Consider the following 15,076-nt stretch of genomic DNA (forward strand, 5'->3'; position numbering starts at 1 on the left):
GAGACTGCAGAGGTTGGTGGGACCAGATCGTGAAGCTTTTGCTATCCTGGCGGTGCTTGGATGTCTTGTGCTCCAAAGTTGAACTAACAGGTTGGCCAAATATAGGGTCTGTGTTGCTGGGACATTGTCTCATCCAAACACTTGGCATGGACTTCCAGGTTCCAGGTTTCGAGGCTGTGACACTCCTATTCATGCTCAGTGCTAGCCTGGATCTCTTATGTTCCCCGGGGATGTTTCAAGACCCAAAGGAAAGAGAGCTGGTTTCAGCCTGAGCAGCAGCTGGGGAACATCTGCCTGCTGCTCAGAGCTGCACCTGGGAGCCAAGGCTTCTGGTACATTTGTATGTTGGAGGCAACCAACAATCTAGCTTCCCCAAAGGCAGTTTTTCCACAGGTCAAGAATTTTACCTTTCTCTCCGGCTGGCAGCACTGATCCCTAAAGTCCTGTGCTTCTGACAACAGCTGTCTCATGGGCAGTGATCTGTGTCCCGTCTGGTTCTCTCCTACCCTTTGGTCATCTGTTAACCAGTCACCCATAGATCTCTCCAGCCAGTGAATAACAGAGGTCATGGGAGAGTCCCTTATTTGTTTGTTTGTTTATTTATTTTAAGAGTGGTCTTCAGAGCAGACCAGGATGTTTAATTCAGGGTACAGTTGTCAGGCCACATTAAAAATGCAGGCAGAAATGCAGTACATGGATGGCTCATGTCAGCCAGACGTTTCAGTGTAACCAGAGGAGGAAAACACGGATAGGGCCTGTGTTACTGGAAGTAGATGCCAAATCGCACGGCAAGCTCTGGCTCCTGTTTCTCCTGTTCCCTGCCATCCTCCAGCCAGAAGAAAGAAGTTCCTCTTTAAGCTAGAAGTTAAAGTGGGATTACTGCTTAATGAGCATTCCTGTGATCTAGAGATGAAGTTGCTTACACCTCAAAAGGAGAGCTTTCGTGCTGCCATTTAGGAGGATGGTCTAGCAGTTAGGATTTCCAAGAAAGCAAGACCAGTGAGAAGTGTGGGTTTGGTGGTTTATTCTTACCTTGGGGATTCTTTGCTGTCTTCTGCAGGGTTGAACCAAGAGGGCAAGCAGAGGTGCTTGTGCTGGTTTCCATGCCCTAGCCGACTTGAAAGCTGTGGGCAGTACAGGTGGCTGAAATCAAGTGGGTCCAGGAAAGGCCAGTGTGGATTAATGATATTTTCTTACCTGGGCTGGTGAAAACAGTCCGAGTGTGGGCTGACCCGGGCTCTGTAGCTCTGTTTATTCTGCCTTCTCCTCCTCCCACCATGCCATCTGCTAGCTGGAGGGTTAACTGGCTCACTGCTCCCTTTTAGCCGTGTCAGCCCTGCAAGGTCATGATTGTTGTGCTTTGGGGCTGGTTTCCCGAATGGGTGGGTGAAATGGATCTCTAACTATCGATTTGTCTTCTTGCATTTCAGTCGTTCCAAGGAAGTCAAGGACGAGCATACCTCTTTAACTCAGTGTGAGTGTCTCTGAATGGTACATGCATTGTTTGGTGCAAATATTGAGGGGTGGGGAAAAGCAACGCTCAATGATAATTAAACAATGGAACCTGTCCTCTCTGACACACACACACACACACACACACACACACACACACACACACACACACACACATCCATGGAGCATTATTTACCACAAGTGGTAGCCAGTCATCCTTGGGGACTTTGGGGGGGCATCATCTTTGGCTAAAAATAATATAGTCACTACCCCCAGTAAGTACAGAGGGCTGTAGTCTCCTAGGGAAGAAGCTGAAGTGCTTCTGAGAGCTTCAACACGGGAGGTCTCATAACTAGACCTGAGATGTGTCTCTGGGGAAGAGAAGGAGGGCGAACAGAGGACACCAGGATCTGCTGGAGGACTAAGGTTGGAGGAGCCTTCATAAAGTGGAGTTAGTGAAGAGCCTTCATCCCCTCCTACAGATGCACAGTCTGCCACAGCCCTCAGCATTATTTACAGCTTTCTCTAGGAAAGCAAGCCTGATGAACTGTGAAAATGGAAATCTAGCGTGTTCAGTCTAAAATAATAGGTGCTCTGTGAAGAAGTCTATGTATTTGATAGATGGGGCTCACCCATCCTTGTGATCAGGACAGGACTGTGCCGTCATGATTGACATCTCTGGCTACAATCAGTCCTCAGGAAGCTCTGAGGACCTGTGCTCATGGCTGTGGACTTCAATGTGGTTGTCAGTTTGTCCCCTTAAATCACAAGGCTAAAAGCATTTGTTAGAAAAATTCTGAGCAGAGTCTCAACCATAAAGACTACTTTTAGTAGACTCATTGAATCAGAACTTGCAGATCTGAAATGCATCTCAACGGAGACGTTTCCCTGTGGCTACCTTTTCGGAGGTTATTCCTGGTTTCAGTTAGAGATGATGCTCTTCTCAGTGTTGGCTTCCCTTCAGGCAGCTGTACTCAGTTAATTTTTTGCTGCAAGTCCAGCTTGAACAACTGATGGTGAGCATGTGCCTGACGCCCCGCTCTCTCTCTCTCTGTCCCTTGGCACAGAGTTAACGTGGGCTGCGGGCCGGCAGAAGAGCGCGTGTTGCTAACAGGACTGCACGCCGTCGCAGACATTTACTGTGAAAACTGCAAAACCACTCTGGGCTGGAAATATGTAAGTACCAAGGAGTCTGACTGGTGGAGAGAGGGCCGTGAAGGAACTGGCTGAGAGCCACACGTTAGAAGAATGTTTTCTTCTACTTGCCTCCCGTGGCCTTGTGGGATTATCTTTGACCAGGATGGGAAACTCAGCTCAAAGAGCAGTTCCTGGCACACTTCTGTTTGCCACACTCATCCCCTTTCCACTGACAGTCACTCCTCGTACTCCTTTCTTCACCTGCTCCTGATACACGCACACACACACATGCACACACACACACACCCTCTCAATTTAATTAATAATAATAATAGTAATAGTAATAATAACAATGGCCCATAACATTTCCTGACAACTTACTGCGTTCCAGACGTACATTATTTTATTTACTCTTCACAGAATCCTTAGAGGATAAGGATTTACCCATTTTAATCCCTAGTTTATGGCTGAGGAAACTGAGGCTTATTTAGGGAGGTTAATAGTATGTCCAGTGTCGTCTAGCCATTACATGACCAAACGAGGAGAGGAGTCCAGGTGGTGGTCAGACTGCAGAGCCCATGTTCTTTTTTTTTTTTTAATTTATTTATTTATTTATTGATTGATTGATTGATTGATTGCTGTGTTGGGTCTTCGTTTCTGTGCGAGGGCTTTCTCCAGTTGCGGCAAGCGGGGGCCACTCTTCATCGCGGTGCGCGGGCCTCTCACCATCGTGGCCTCTCTTGTTGCGGAGCACAGGCTCCAGACGCGCAGGCTCAGTAATTGTGGCTCACGGGCCCAGTTGCTCCGTGGCATGTGGGATCTTCCCAGACCAGGGCTTGAACCCGTGTCCCCTGCATTGGCAGGCAGATTCTCAACCACTGCGCCACCAGGGAAGCCCGAGAGCCCATGTTCTTTGATGCTCCAGTAAATGTCCCCAAAACATCTCTTAGGTCCCAGACCCTGTGCTAGGCATCATCAAATACTGTGTTAATTAATGTCCACTGTCAGATATAGTCATGGCTGGACCTGCCCAACTGGATACTTATTCCTGCACTGTTTAACTCCACAGATATTTTTAGCATCTCCTTGGTACCTAGGAGAGTGGGCAGTCCCTTGCCAGGGTGAGAGGAGGTGTATGTGTTCAGTGAAAGTCAACTTGTGTTATTGTTATTATTATTATTGGCAGATCTTTTCACAGTGCTTTTCTCTGCCCTCTCTCTCATTGTGGGAATATTGAAAAATGAGTCTTCCTGTTTCTGGGAGGGCAATTTATTCCATGTAAAACGCCTCAAACCCTCTGTCCTGTCAGTTGCAGAGGGTCAGTGTGGGGCTGGCTCATAGGACCTGCCGTTAGCTAGCTCGGGAAGGAGCCTGAAGGAGTAGTCAGAACCGCCCACAGAGTGGTGAGGACGCATCAGTGTAGGTTTGTTGCCTGCAGTAAATGCACCACTCTGCAGGACTTTGATAGTGGGGGAGCTTGTGCATACGTGGGAGCAGGGAGCATATAAATAAAGTTCAAAAATGTGCAGATCTTGGGGAGTTACCTGGTGGCCCAGTGGTTAGGATTCCGGGCTTTCACTGCCGTGGCCCGGGTTCAGTCCCTGGTTGGGGAACTGAGATCCCACAAGCTCCGTGGCTTGGCCAAAAAAAAAAAAAAGTGCAGATCTAAAAGACTGCTGCAGGTGAAGTCTGCAGTGCAGCAGCGTGGCCTTTAGATTCCGTCTTTCCATGTCTTCCTTGAAATGTTCAGAATGAGAACGAAAAAACCTGGACACTGTGTTTCATGACGCCAAGAAGGTTTAACCACAGCTTCCTACGGGAGAAACTGGCCTTGGCCCTTCTCCCCCTGCATGGCCACTGGTCCCCTCTGAGTGATCTGGGGGGCCACAGTTCTGGTTTTGATTATCCAAAAGTGTTCTGCTTCCTCTTTGTTTCCCAACTTCTTGGCTGTCTTATTCCTTGAACGTGTGCTGGATTTATATACAGAAGATAAATCTGACTTGGTTGGTTTTGCTCCTTTCTTCAGGTAAAAGGATTCAGTCCTTTGACAAAGCTTTATTAAGAACCTTTGTGCTGGATACAAAAGCGAATGAGATCTAGTTCTTGCCCTCAGGGTGTTTATAGTCATGATACCAAGGGGGAAAACCCGCAGGTGAAGTTCCAACAGCTGGACAGGACAACAGAGGACCATCCATCTCCCCAAACATTCATTGATCACCTCTCCCATGCCAGGCCCAGTGCTCCAACCTTTCACTCTACTATTCCTTCCGACCCTTATAATAACCCTGTGAAGTACTTGTAATTATCCCAATTTTGTAAATAGAAAGTTTATAATTTTGTAAATTGTAAAAGGAAGTCAGACGCTTCAATGATGCTTCTGATGCTAGGAAGCCGTAGATGTGGGGTTTAGGGGGGATGTTTGTTTCAATTCCAGATCTAGTGCTGTCTCCTGGAATCCAGTTGTGACATTTTGCAAGTGCCCTGTGGCTTGGGGGGTGTTGACTTTTTTCTTTCTTTTTTTTTGTTTAATAGGGACACACTGTCACTTTCCTAGTTTTGTTTTTTCCTCCTCTCTATCCTGAATACACTACTATGGAACAATAGGTCCTATTCCCAAACCACATTCCTCTGGTTGTGTACACATCACACACACACACACAGACACACACACACAAACGGAGCTGGGGAATAATGAGGTGTCAGGGAAATTACTGCTGAGCACACAGCTCTTGTATGTGTGTGGTGTGTTTGCACTTTCTCTCGGTGCCCCTCCCCTCTCCGCTATGTGGAATGATTCCTCTCTCAACAAGAGGCTGGAGTCTGAACTCTTGTTCTGAGACCCGGAGCCCCTGAGCTCTAAAACAGAAGATACAGTCCATACAAATGCTGCCCAGAATCTATTGACAGTAGGATTTATTTAGCTCCTTCCTAATTTAGGGACTCGGGAGGGAGAGCTGATGTCCACTGCTCTGCACATTGAGCTTTGCCATCTGATGACCCTGATACCCAGTGTTTTTCAGATTATACACCAAGATGGTTTTTTGTATCTGTGTCTGCAAATAGAATATCACCTTGATCCTACTCCTAGGCAGGACTTATTTCTGTGGGGCTTATTAGCTGGGAGAGCCTGCAGTGCTGTAAGTTTCAGCTGGTAACCTCCCAGCTGGTTTGCATTGGGTTTGCCCTTCTCTGGAGGCCTGGCAGCTGGGTAGGGCTCAAGGGCTGCCAGGTCCTTCAGCCTGGAGTTCATACAGCTCCTTTTTCCCTGGAGAAAAGCAATGACGGAAAAACAAACTTAACACATCTGACATGGAAATAGCAAGATAAGAAATAAAAGAGAGACCTGTTTGGCCTCACAATATATTTTGTTTCTGTTCCTGAATGTCTTTTCTCTAAGCCTAACAAGCACAGTTTAAAATAATGACACAGTGGGAATTCCCTGGCAGTCCAGTGTTTAGGACTCTGGGCTTTCACTGCCGAGGGCTCGAGTTTAATCTCTGGTCGGGGAACTAAGATCCCAGAAGCTGCACAGACCGGCCAAAAAATAATAATAAAATAAAATAATGACACAGAAACTTTATGGATACCTCCATAGGGCAGATTTCTGGTAAACATCAAAAACCAAGTGCCCCTAAGATTTTATACACACGTACACACACACACACACACACACACACACACACACACACACACACACACACATACATATATATATAGATGGATCTATCAATGAACAAAACATGAAGTTTATCTTGTGGTAGTGGGAGACAGACAAAACACAAAATAGATATGCAAGTTATACTGCATGTTTGAATGTGGTAAGTGCTGTGGAGAAAAATAAAGCAGGAAAAGAGGGGGGCAGGGAGGGATTGCTGCCTGGGAAGTTGTGATTTTCAGTAAAGACCTTACTGAGATGGTGACGTTTGGCCAGAGACTTGAATGAGCAAAGATCCTGAAGAAACGCTATTGCAAATATTGAGAAAATATTTAGAATATTTAAATTCAGAACATTTAAATTTAAAAATATTTAAATTCTACTGTAAATATTGAGAAAGTCCTGCTGATGCCTCAGTGCTGCAGTTAAGCCGAGGGGACATAGTGTGCTGAGTGGTAGGAATTCTCAGTGAGTCTGGGTGACGCCGGAGCCAGACTTCAGTGGTCCTGGTACCTGTCATTGGCCCCGCCTTGGCTCCTGTGCTCCAAAAGTCATCTGCTTGTCTTCGGTCATTCAGTATCTTTTCTCTTCCTTTGTGTTTCCTAGGAACATGCCTTTGAAAGCAGCCAGAAATATAAAGAAGGCAAATACATCATTGAGCTAGCACACATGATCAAGGACAATGGCTGGGACTGATTGGAGAACATCTACCCAACCCAGTGTCCACGTGAATGCCATCCAACCGAACATTCTACCCAAGCGTGAGAGAGTGACTGAACACTTGGTTCCATCCATTTAGGGGCCTTGCCATCTGGGGCATTCTCCCACCCTGCCACCATCTTTCTGGTGACCAGCCTCTAAATTGCTGTCTCTCTGTCTCTTTGCTTTGTATCTGTTTGTGAGTTGATCCTGGCTTCTCTCTCTGTTCTAGTGTTGGCTGAAAGCAAAACAACGAAAGGAACAGATGCCTGCCTGCATGGCGGCAGCCCACTTTGATAAAGGCCCCAGGGCCCTTGAAGAGCTGCCTGATGGCCTCTTGTCAGGAGAACAGTGGCACAGCGCAGGGGTGTGAGGAAGAGGGGAACCATGAGGGTCCCGGGTGGGTAGGGGACGGGAGGGTAGAGGTAGGAACAAACTTGTGCTGCTCCTGGAGACCTGGGAACTTAGGCTTGAAATAATCGACTTGTCTAAAAGGACAAAGAGAAAAAAAAATACCTCATGACTGCATTCTCTCTGATCAGAAGCTTCTGTTCCTGACACCAAATGTGCCAGGTTAGCAAATGAGCACAAGAAGTGGCCCTAATTCTAGCTGGCAGGGCAGGGGCCGGCCTGGTTCTCCTGGGCCGAGCTGGGGAGTGTCCTGGCAGCAGTGAGTGACTCGGGAAAAGCCCAGATGGTTTTGATGACTCTGATGCCTCACTGCTCCTCTGGGTAATCATCTTTGCCTCTTCAGCCACTGTAGGTGACAGGAGAGGGGACTGCCATTTGCAATGGGTGCAAGATCCAAACGTCCCAAAGGCTTTGACCAGCAACGAAGTAAAATCAGTGATGGAGGATAACAGGGAACAAAGGGGGGTGCAGTTTAGGAGCTCCTGCAGAAATGGCTCTGATACTGGGCCAGAGAAAATAAAAAGTAGAATCAGTTAGCAGTTCTGACTGACCTTTTCTTCTGAACCTTAGTAAGAGAAGAGCATTGTGGCAAGGAGGGGGGTGGGGTGGGGTGGGGTGGGGCATTGCCGGGAATAGTTTAGGTTTGAACCATAACAGGTTAAGTGCATCTTTCTTCTTTGGTATGCAATGGCTTCACTGAGATCAGCAATTCTTTGTACGTAGAGTTTTGGGTGTTTTTCTCCAGTTCTATCATTGTAGATCATGGAAAACAAAGTCCCAAGGCTTTGAGCTTAGTGATAACCTGGCTGGTAGATTTCTCATGCCCCTAGCTGTTCTCTTTTACTTGAATGTTTTGTGTGGAGACAGATCTGTCAATTTGATCCAGCAATGGGAAGGTCTCAGATTTGATGTCAAACGGCAAGTTATAAATTCCAGTGTTACACCCCACTCCCCACCTCCCCATCCAAAGTTCGTTATATTAGGGAAGTGGAGAACAAATCCCTGTAAGGCTCTTGAGAGAGAGAGGAGTTTGTTACGTTTAATCAACACTGTGAAGTCTGTTCTACAGCAATTTAGCCAGTACATGGTGCATGACCGAAACTCATTTAACTGAGTTAATTTCATTGCTTAGACTGAAAATATTATTATTGCTAAGATATGTGTAGGTTTTGTTAGGTAATTCTCAGCATCTCATTCCCCAAGTAGGCTGATCCTATAGGAAAATTCACCTTAAAAGTCACGAAAGAGTGAGTTCATGGAGATGAGAACCTGTAAAATTCTTAACCAAGATTAAAGCAGCCAACCCAGGACATTTTCAGAATTGAGCCAGATTCCCAGAGGGGGCGAGTCTGTTGTGGAAATGCCTTTTTGAATCTCTGTGTGTTGATTGTGGAACGAGGGGCTAAGATGGGTGTGGTCCTGCCCAGCCCCACGTTTAGCAGCAGACAGCTTCTGTAAGACAAAGAGGATTCTTAAAAATCGAATTTTGTTCCCGAAGGCTTCTTGCCCACATCTTTTGGTGCTTTTAGTAGCCTGGGAGATTAAGTTGTTCTCTCCACGTTACTAAAAAGCAGACTGAGGTTCAGAAGAAGTCTTTTCATTTCTGATCCCAGAGAAATAGTTCCTCTGGCTCCCAGGCCCCAGATCTCAATTAAAAAAAAAAAAAAAAAAAAAATTTCAACTTTCACATTCCTAAACTGGCTTGCCAGCATAGAAATCATAGATTCCCCTCCCCATCCCTGCTGAAGGCAGTGGCCCTCATTTCTGTATTTTGATTAGCCCCTTGACTCAGGAAACGTCCTGGCTATTGATAATCCTTTCCATAAAGAGAAGACGGTATGGGGGGTTGGGGAGGACATGGGTAAGTGTGTAAAAACGGAGCGTGGTGACATAGAAACTGGACATGAGGTGCCCTAGAATTTTCAAGGGGCAGAGGAGACTGATGTGCCACTGTGTTTGTGGGGGTGGGGCCTCTGACTCTTACACGGATCAGAGCAGGCCAGTTAGACCCCGGTTCTGGTATTTTCTTCAATTACTATCCATTGAGCATCCAATGGGCGCATGGCACCGTACTTGGTGCCAGAGATCTGAGCAGCATGTTGCAACAGGGGAAGAAAACCCAACTCATTAGGCTTTCCCTTTGTGTCAACCAAAAGTGCTTCTTATAACTTTAGCTTCATTCATGGCTTGTCTATCTACCGTCTATAGTATTGGAGAGACCGCAGCTGAGCGATGGAGATGCATCAACTCAAGGCCTCAGTCAGTTCATTTCTTAATTTCCTCACCAAATTATTGACTCAGAGCATAACCAAAGACCTCATCTATTCACCCCTGGGATGTTTGGGGAATTGGAGTTCAATGATAAAGCTAGGGTGGGGTGCAGGGAGCAGGGAAGGGGAGAAGAAGTGAGAAAGGAAAAGGTATAAAACCTTTTATTTATACTGAGGTTCAGAAGAAGTCTTATACCTCAGCCAGCAGCTGCCTTCATTTTCAACTGAAGTCCAACCGGCAGACTCTAGTTCCATCTCCCCTGTACCTCCCTAAGTCACATGGCCTCGGCGGTCCTGGATTACACCCAAGCCTGCTGGGCGGGATATTAGTCTCAGGCTGCTGATGTCCACCGATCGTCAGCTGGGCCTGCCTGAGTGCTCCCCCAGTTCCCCTGACAGCAGAGTAAATCTTTACTGGTGGATCAGTGTGTAAAAGAGAGGTGTCCCCTTGACAAAAAGATTTTCAAGTGGATATATAAGACACAGTTGCTTGTGAAATATACTTTTGTAAATAATATTTAATTTTTTAAATAATATATTTGGTGCTGTTTTCTCAGATCCCCTGAGAGCACTTTTTATTTTCATTTTTAAATGCTGTGGTTTCCTCTGCATTTCTTGAAGTATATCTTAAGGGAAACAGTGATCACCAATATACTCTTAAAAAAGAAAAAAGAAAAAAAAAGATCTCCATCACTTTAGTCTGGACGGAGGCAATAAAGCAATGCCTCTCTGCATTTCTTCCTAATGGAACAGACTCTGCAGTACATTACCAAGTTGAGAATTGAAATATTTTCTTGCACCACTCTTGGCTAGAAAAGAAAATAGATAAAATCAAATAAATTTAGTAACAAATTAGAGTGATTCCTCTTGTTGGAAGAATTTCCAACAGATTGGAGTCTTGGAGTCTTGTTTTTAAGTGTGTGTGTGTGTGTGTGTAAAGCACTTCGGGTTGTGCCTCCTGTTTTCGTTTTTACTGGGGACACTGTACCTACAGTTTACACCTTGGGCACATAAGATTTTTCTTCTCTTTTTCTCTGGTGGTTTTGTTTCTGAGAGGACCAACAGCACAACCCTCGAGGATTTTGTTTTCCTGAGCGTGGAGCTGTTGCCTGTTTGCTCCTTTGTCTTTCTTTGTGTGCTCAACTTTTACAGACTGTAAAGGAAATCTGTCGTTGTGAAGATCAAGCAGAGTCAAAGCTGTGTTTCTCACTGAGATGTGAGTGTATTCATCATGAACCCAGGGCTCCAGCTGTTGTGGAAGCCACATCATGTTAAACATTAAACTGGTTTGGGTAGAAAGAACGTCAATAAAATAATACACATACCTTGGAGGTAAACACCTTTTTTTTTTTTTTTTTTTTTTTTTAAGGTCAGATTGCCTCAGGTTCAGGAAGAGGCTGGGAAATCAAATCTTGAACACAATCATCTTACATATTTTAAAAAAAGAGTCTGCTCAAATGAGAAAACATGGTAGTGGTCTAGTTCAAGGAAAGAGATATTTAATATTTAAAAATAAAATACAGTCGTGAAATTGGCCAGCAGTGACAGGTAAAGGCAAGAAGAAACAAGCTGTTCTCATATTACCAAATTCTATCTGTCCGTGTGTTTTTGTATAACATTTTGGTGAAAGTGAGAGTCAGTTCCCTTTTCCAACCTGCAGAGACTATCTTTCAATACAGACTCTATTTATGCTTGTGTTTACAAACTGTATTTGTTGGGTTTGGGTTTTGTTTTGTTTTTTTTTAATTAAAAAAAATTTTTTTTTCAGTGGCATTTTCAGGTCACTTTGCTTCAATAACAAAGATAATTATTTTCAAGTAATTTGTCTTCACCTTTTCCTGTATTTGTACATAGTGATTCAATATTAGAGAAAAGTGCATTGTTTCTGTCATATTTCCAATCTGTGTTGGTGCTCATTTGAGAAAATAAAGTTTTCAAATATTAATTCTTTGGAGAGCTCATCTGTCTTAATTGACCCGGCATGTTTTATCTTGACATTTAACATTTAAAGTAACTGACAGTGGTGGTGGTCATCTGTCTAACCCTATTCACAGATCTGTCAACTGAGGCCCTGAGGGGTTATTTTCCCTAAGGACACTTGGCTGATTGATGAATACAAATCAGGTCTTCTGTTTATCTACAAACATTTCTCCTGGCTTTGGAGATCAGAAATGCAGAAATGTATCATTTCTGTCTACTAAGCCCCATATTCTTAGACTCTGCAAGCTTTTCTGTTTATACCAATTTTCTTTAGAGATAGAATTACATTAGGTGAAGGGAAAAAAAAGTAAAACAACAAAATAATGTCAAAAAGAGGCAACATTATCTCTGAATGGTTGGCTAACAAAGGGAGATAAATATTCACAGTTGTAATATATGGAAAATCAAGTCTTCTCACTCACTGGACAAATATTAAACATCTGTTAGGTTCTAGCCACTGAGTAAGGCAATTCAACCATCCTAATAAAGTAGCTGTCTTTTTCCCCAAGTACCTTTCCTCTAGTCTCGTCCATATGCACACACAACCTTGCATAGCTAGTCATTGTAAGTACAGTTTTAACAAGGCTAAACATATTTGCCTAGACATCATCAATTTATACTGTATCTTAAGCACTTTTTCAAAAGCTTGCATCCATAACTTATAGAGTTCCTACCTTGTGCAGGCAACCAAAATAGCAAAGAGGATATTAAAGCCACACAAGTGTATGTGTTTGTGAGTTTTCACATTGGTGATAATATTTGAAAAGCTTATTCCCTATAAAATAGGAAATACCTTCTCTATGTCCCTAGACTTTTTACTTACCTATTCTGGGCCCAGCTACAGTTAACTTTTATTTGTCCTTGAGTGCATTATCTTATTCCTGTGACCTGTTTTGCTTCAATGCCTATGCCTGTTATCATTTCATTCCTGTTTGCCTTTGGCAGGCAGGGAGGAGAGAAAAGATAACATGTGCAGGAGACAACCAGTCTCAGACCAGCAGCCCTTGGACCCTCCTCACCTTTGCAAGCTCTCATAGCCCACAGTGGCTGTCCGGGAGATCACGCTGGAAGAAAGGGAGGGGAGGGCAGAGATGTTCATGGAGTGCTTGGTTTGCGTGAGACCCTGTGTTGGGTGCTTTGCTTCTGTGACCTCATGTAGGATCTTCACAGTGAGGTACTTCCTCATATCATTCTAGGAGTCCTTCCCACCCTGTGGGAAAACAGTGACAAATGCTGATCATCCTCATTTTGTAGATGACAGAATTGAGGTTTGCTAGTGACAGGATCAGGAATCATAGTCAATCTGACTTCACAGCCCTATGTTCTTTGTTCTTTCCCTACACCATGTTCCAAATTTCAGCCTCTCTCTTCTCCAGCCTTCTTTCTTTCTTTTTTTTTTTTTTTTTGGGCCGTGCCATGTGGCATGCAGGATGTTAGTTCCCAGACCAGGGATTGAACCCATGCCCCCTACAGTGGAAGCGTGGAGTCGTAACCACTGGACCTCCAGGGAATTCCTCTCTAGCCTTAATTCTAGTGTGGCTTCACAAGACACTTTCCCAGTACTGATGAACCTATTTGCAGGGCGGGAAAAGAGATAGACGTAGAGAACAGACTTGTCGACCCGGGAGCGGGGGAGTGGGGGGGCATGAATTGAGAGAGTAGCATTGACATATATACACGACCATGTGTAAAATAGATAGCTAGTGGGAAGCTGCTGTATAGCACAGGGAGCTCAGCTCTGTGCTCTGTGATGACCAGAGGGGTGGGATAGGGGGAGTGGGAGGGAGTCTCAAGAGAGAGGGGATATATGTATACGTATAGCTGATTCACTTTGTTGTACAGCAGAAGCTAACACAACATTGTATGTAAAGCAATTATACTCCAGAAAAAAAAAAGACAATTTCCCAGTCTGCCCACCATGACTGCCTAATAAATAGGGTTCAGGGAATGCAAATTAGAAAATTAAAGCCACAAAGGTCAATGCTACCTAAAAAGTATTGTGTATTCCACAGCTGAATATAAGCAGGGCTTTGTTGTTTTTTAATACTCAGTAATGGATTACATATGTAATCCTTGGCCCCTTGATTAATAGTAGGTACTTAATAAGTGCTTGGTGAACACTGAATTAATGCGGAGACTTAACAGGTTAAGAAAAAAGTCTCTTTAACATGTTAGTTTCCCTAAGAGAAGAATGGAGAAGAGGTTAGCATTAAATATTACATAAAGTAAATGGTTACACTGTGAGCAATCAGTTTACTAATTTGCATTTATTTATTCAGCAAGTACTTTGGGGGCATCTATTATGTGCCTAGTCTAGTCAGGAAACTAACCCCAGGGAGCAGAAAAGCAGGGGTACTAATTGTGCTGAGTGAGAACAAAGGATTATGCATGGCTTTCCCTACTGTTGGCCAAATATCTAGCCACACGGACCACGACCCTCAGGCAGCTGTTTCCTGCAGAAGCAATTGCTCATAAATCCTTTAATCTGAACCCAATAATAGTGTACCAGAGCAGGGCACAGGGCAAGCCCTGGAATTAGAACACGTGGTTTCAAATACTGGTTTCCCTTAATAAAAAGGTAATCTATGGAAAGGGCTAGCCCAGTGCCAGTAAAGAGTCAATGATAATAAAATGATTGTTATCATTATGAATTGCTCAAGTCTATTTTGCATTTGGAGTGGGATAAAGAAGACGATTGTATTTTGCTCTTTATGTGTATTTTTTGTTTAATTTCAAAACAAAAGCATCCCCATTTTACAGAGGAAGAAACTGAGGTTCAGAGAGCATAAATAACATGTCCATGGAAGAGCTGGGATTTTTTTTTTTAACTCTTATTCTGATTCTGAAGCCCACACCATATCTGTGTCCCCAGCCTGCTGTTCAGGAAAAACGAATAACTACCAAATAGGAAACTTTCTGGCAGATCTGATTAAGCACACACCCAAAATGTCATGGCTATTTTGCTCTCTCATATTTTATTCTTTTTTCATGAAATGGAAACCATGGCTTTTCCACTGGAAGCCAAGAGCTTAGAACTGAGGAAGAGTTGTTGTATTATACCTTTATTTTACAGGATTTCACGGCTGTTGCTTGCAGCACTATTATTTTTCATTTCTTTTGAGGGGAAAAAAAAGTGTTACTTTCAGTTGTTCAGACTGATTTAAAAGGTAGAAACCCAAAAACTTACCCCCGCAGAAGTGACTGAAGTATCCTAACACATGGCAGTTCTATGGGGCCATTAGGGGTGATGCTCCAGGCCAGCTTGAACAAGCCAAGGATTAAAAGTTCATGTTGCATGAAGATTCTTCTAATTCCCAAGTGACGTGGGATCATTTTTTTATGACAGACAGAATAGCTAGAGAAGCTGAATTTTTCAAGGCATCAGCAAATTATTTGAAAACTATGACAGAACTAGCGAGTTATATTTATTTTGAATTAAAATCATGTTAATGATTTATTCCAAGCTCAGATA

General features: G+C 44.0%; 2 protein-coding genes across 4 annotated transcripts in view; both read left to right on the forward strand.

The window, feature by feature from the left end:
• Window positions 1-11,569, forward strand: part of YPEL2 (yippee like 2) — a 63,666-nt gene extending 52,097 nt beyond the window's left edge. For all 3 annotated transcript variants that reach the window (XM_082440203.1, XM_082440202.1, XM_082440201.1), the window contains 3 exons: window positions 1,431-1,474; window positions 2,520-2,628; window positions 6,851-11,569. In XM_082440203.1, coding sequence (XP_082296329.1) covers window positions 1,431-1,474; window positions 2,520-2,628; window positions 6,851-6,940 — 243 coding nt within the window. In that variant the 3' untranslated portion in view covers window positions 6,941-11,569. The remainder of the gene's footprint in view (window positions 1-1,430; window positions 1,475-2,519; window positions 2,629-6,850) is intronic.
• The window catches only part of PRR11 (proline rich 11), a 276,060-nt gene that overhangs the window by 186,596 nt on the left and 74,388 nt on the right, over window positions 1-15,076 (forward strand). The window lies entirely within an intron of this gene.

Source organism: Balaenoptera physalus, assembly GCF_965194825.1.
Source record: "Balaenoptera physalus genome assembly, chromosome: 20".
NCBI classification, from domain to species: domain Eukaryota; kingdom Metazoa; phylum Chordata; class Mammalia; order Artiodactyla; family Balaenopteridae; genus Balaenoptera; species Balaenoptera physalus.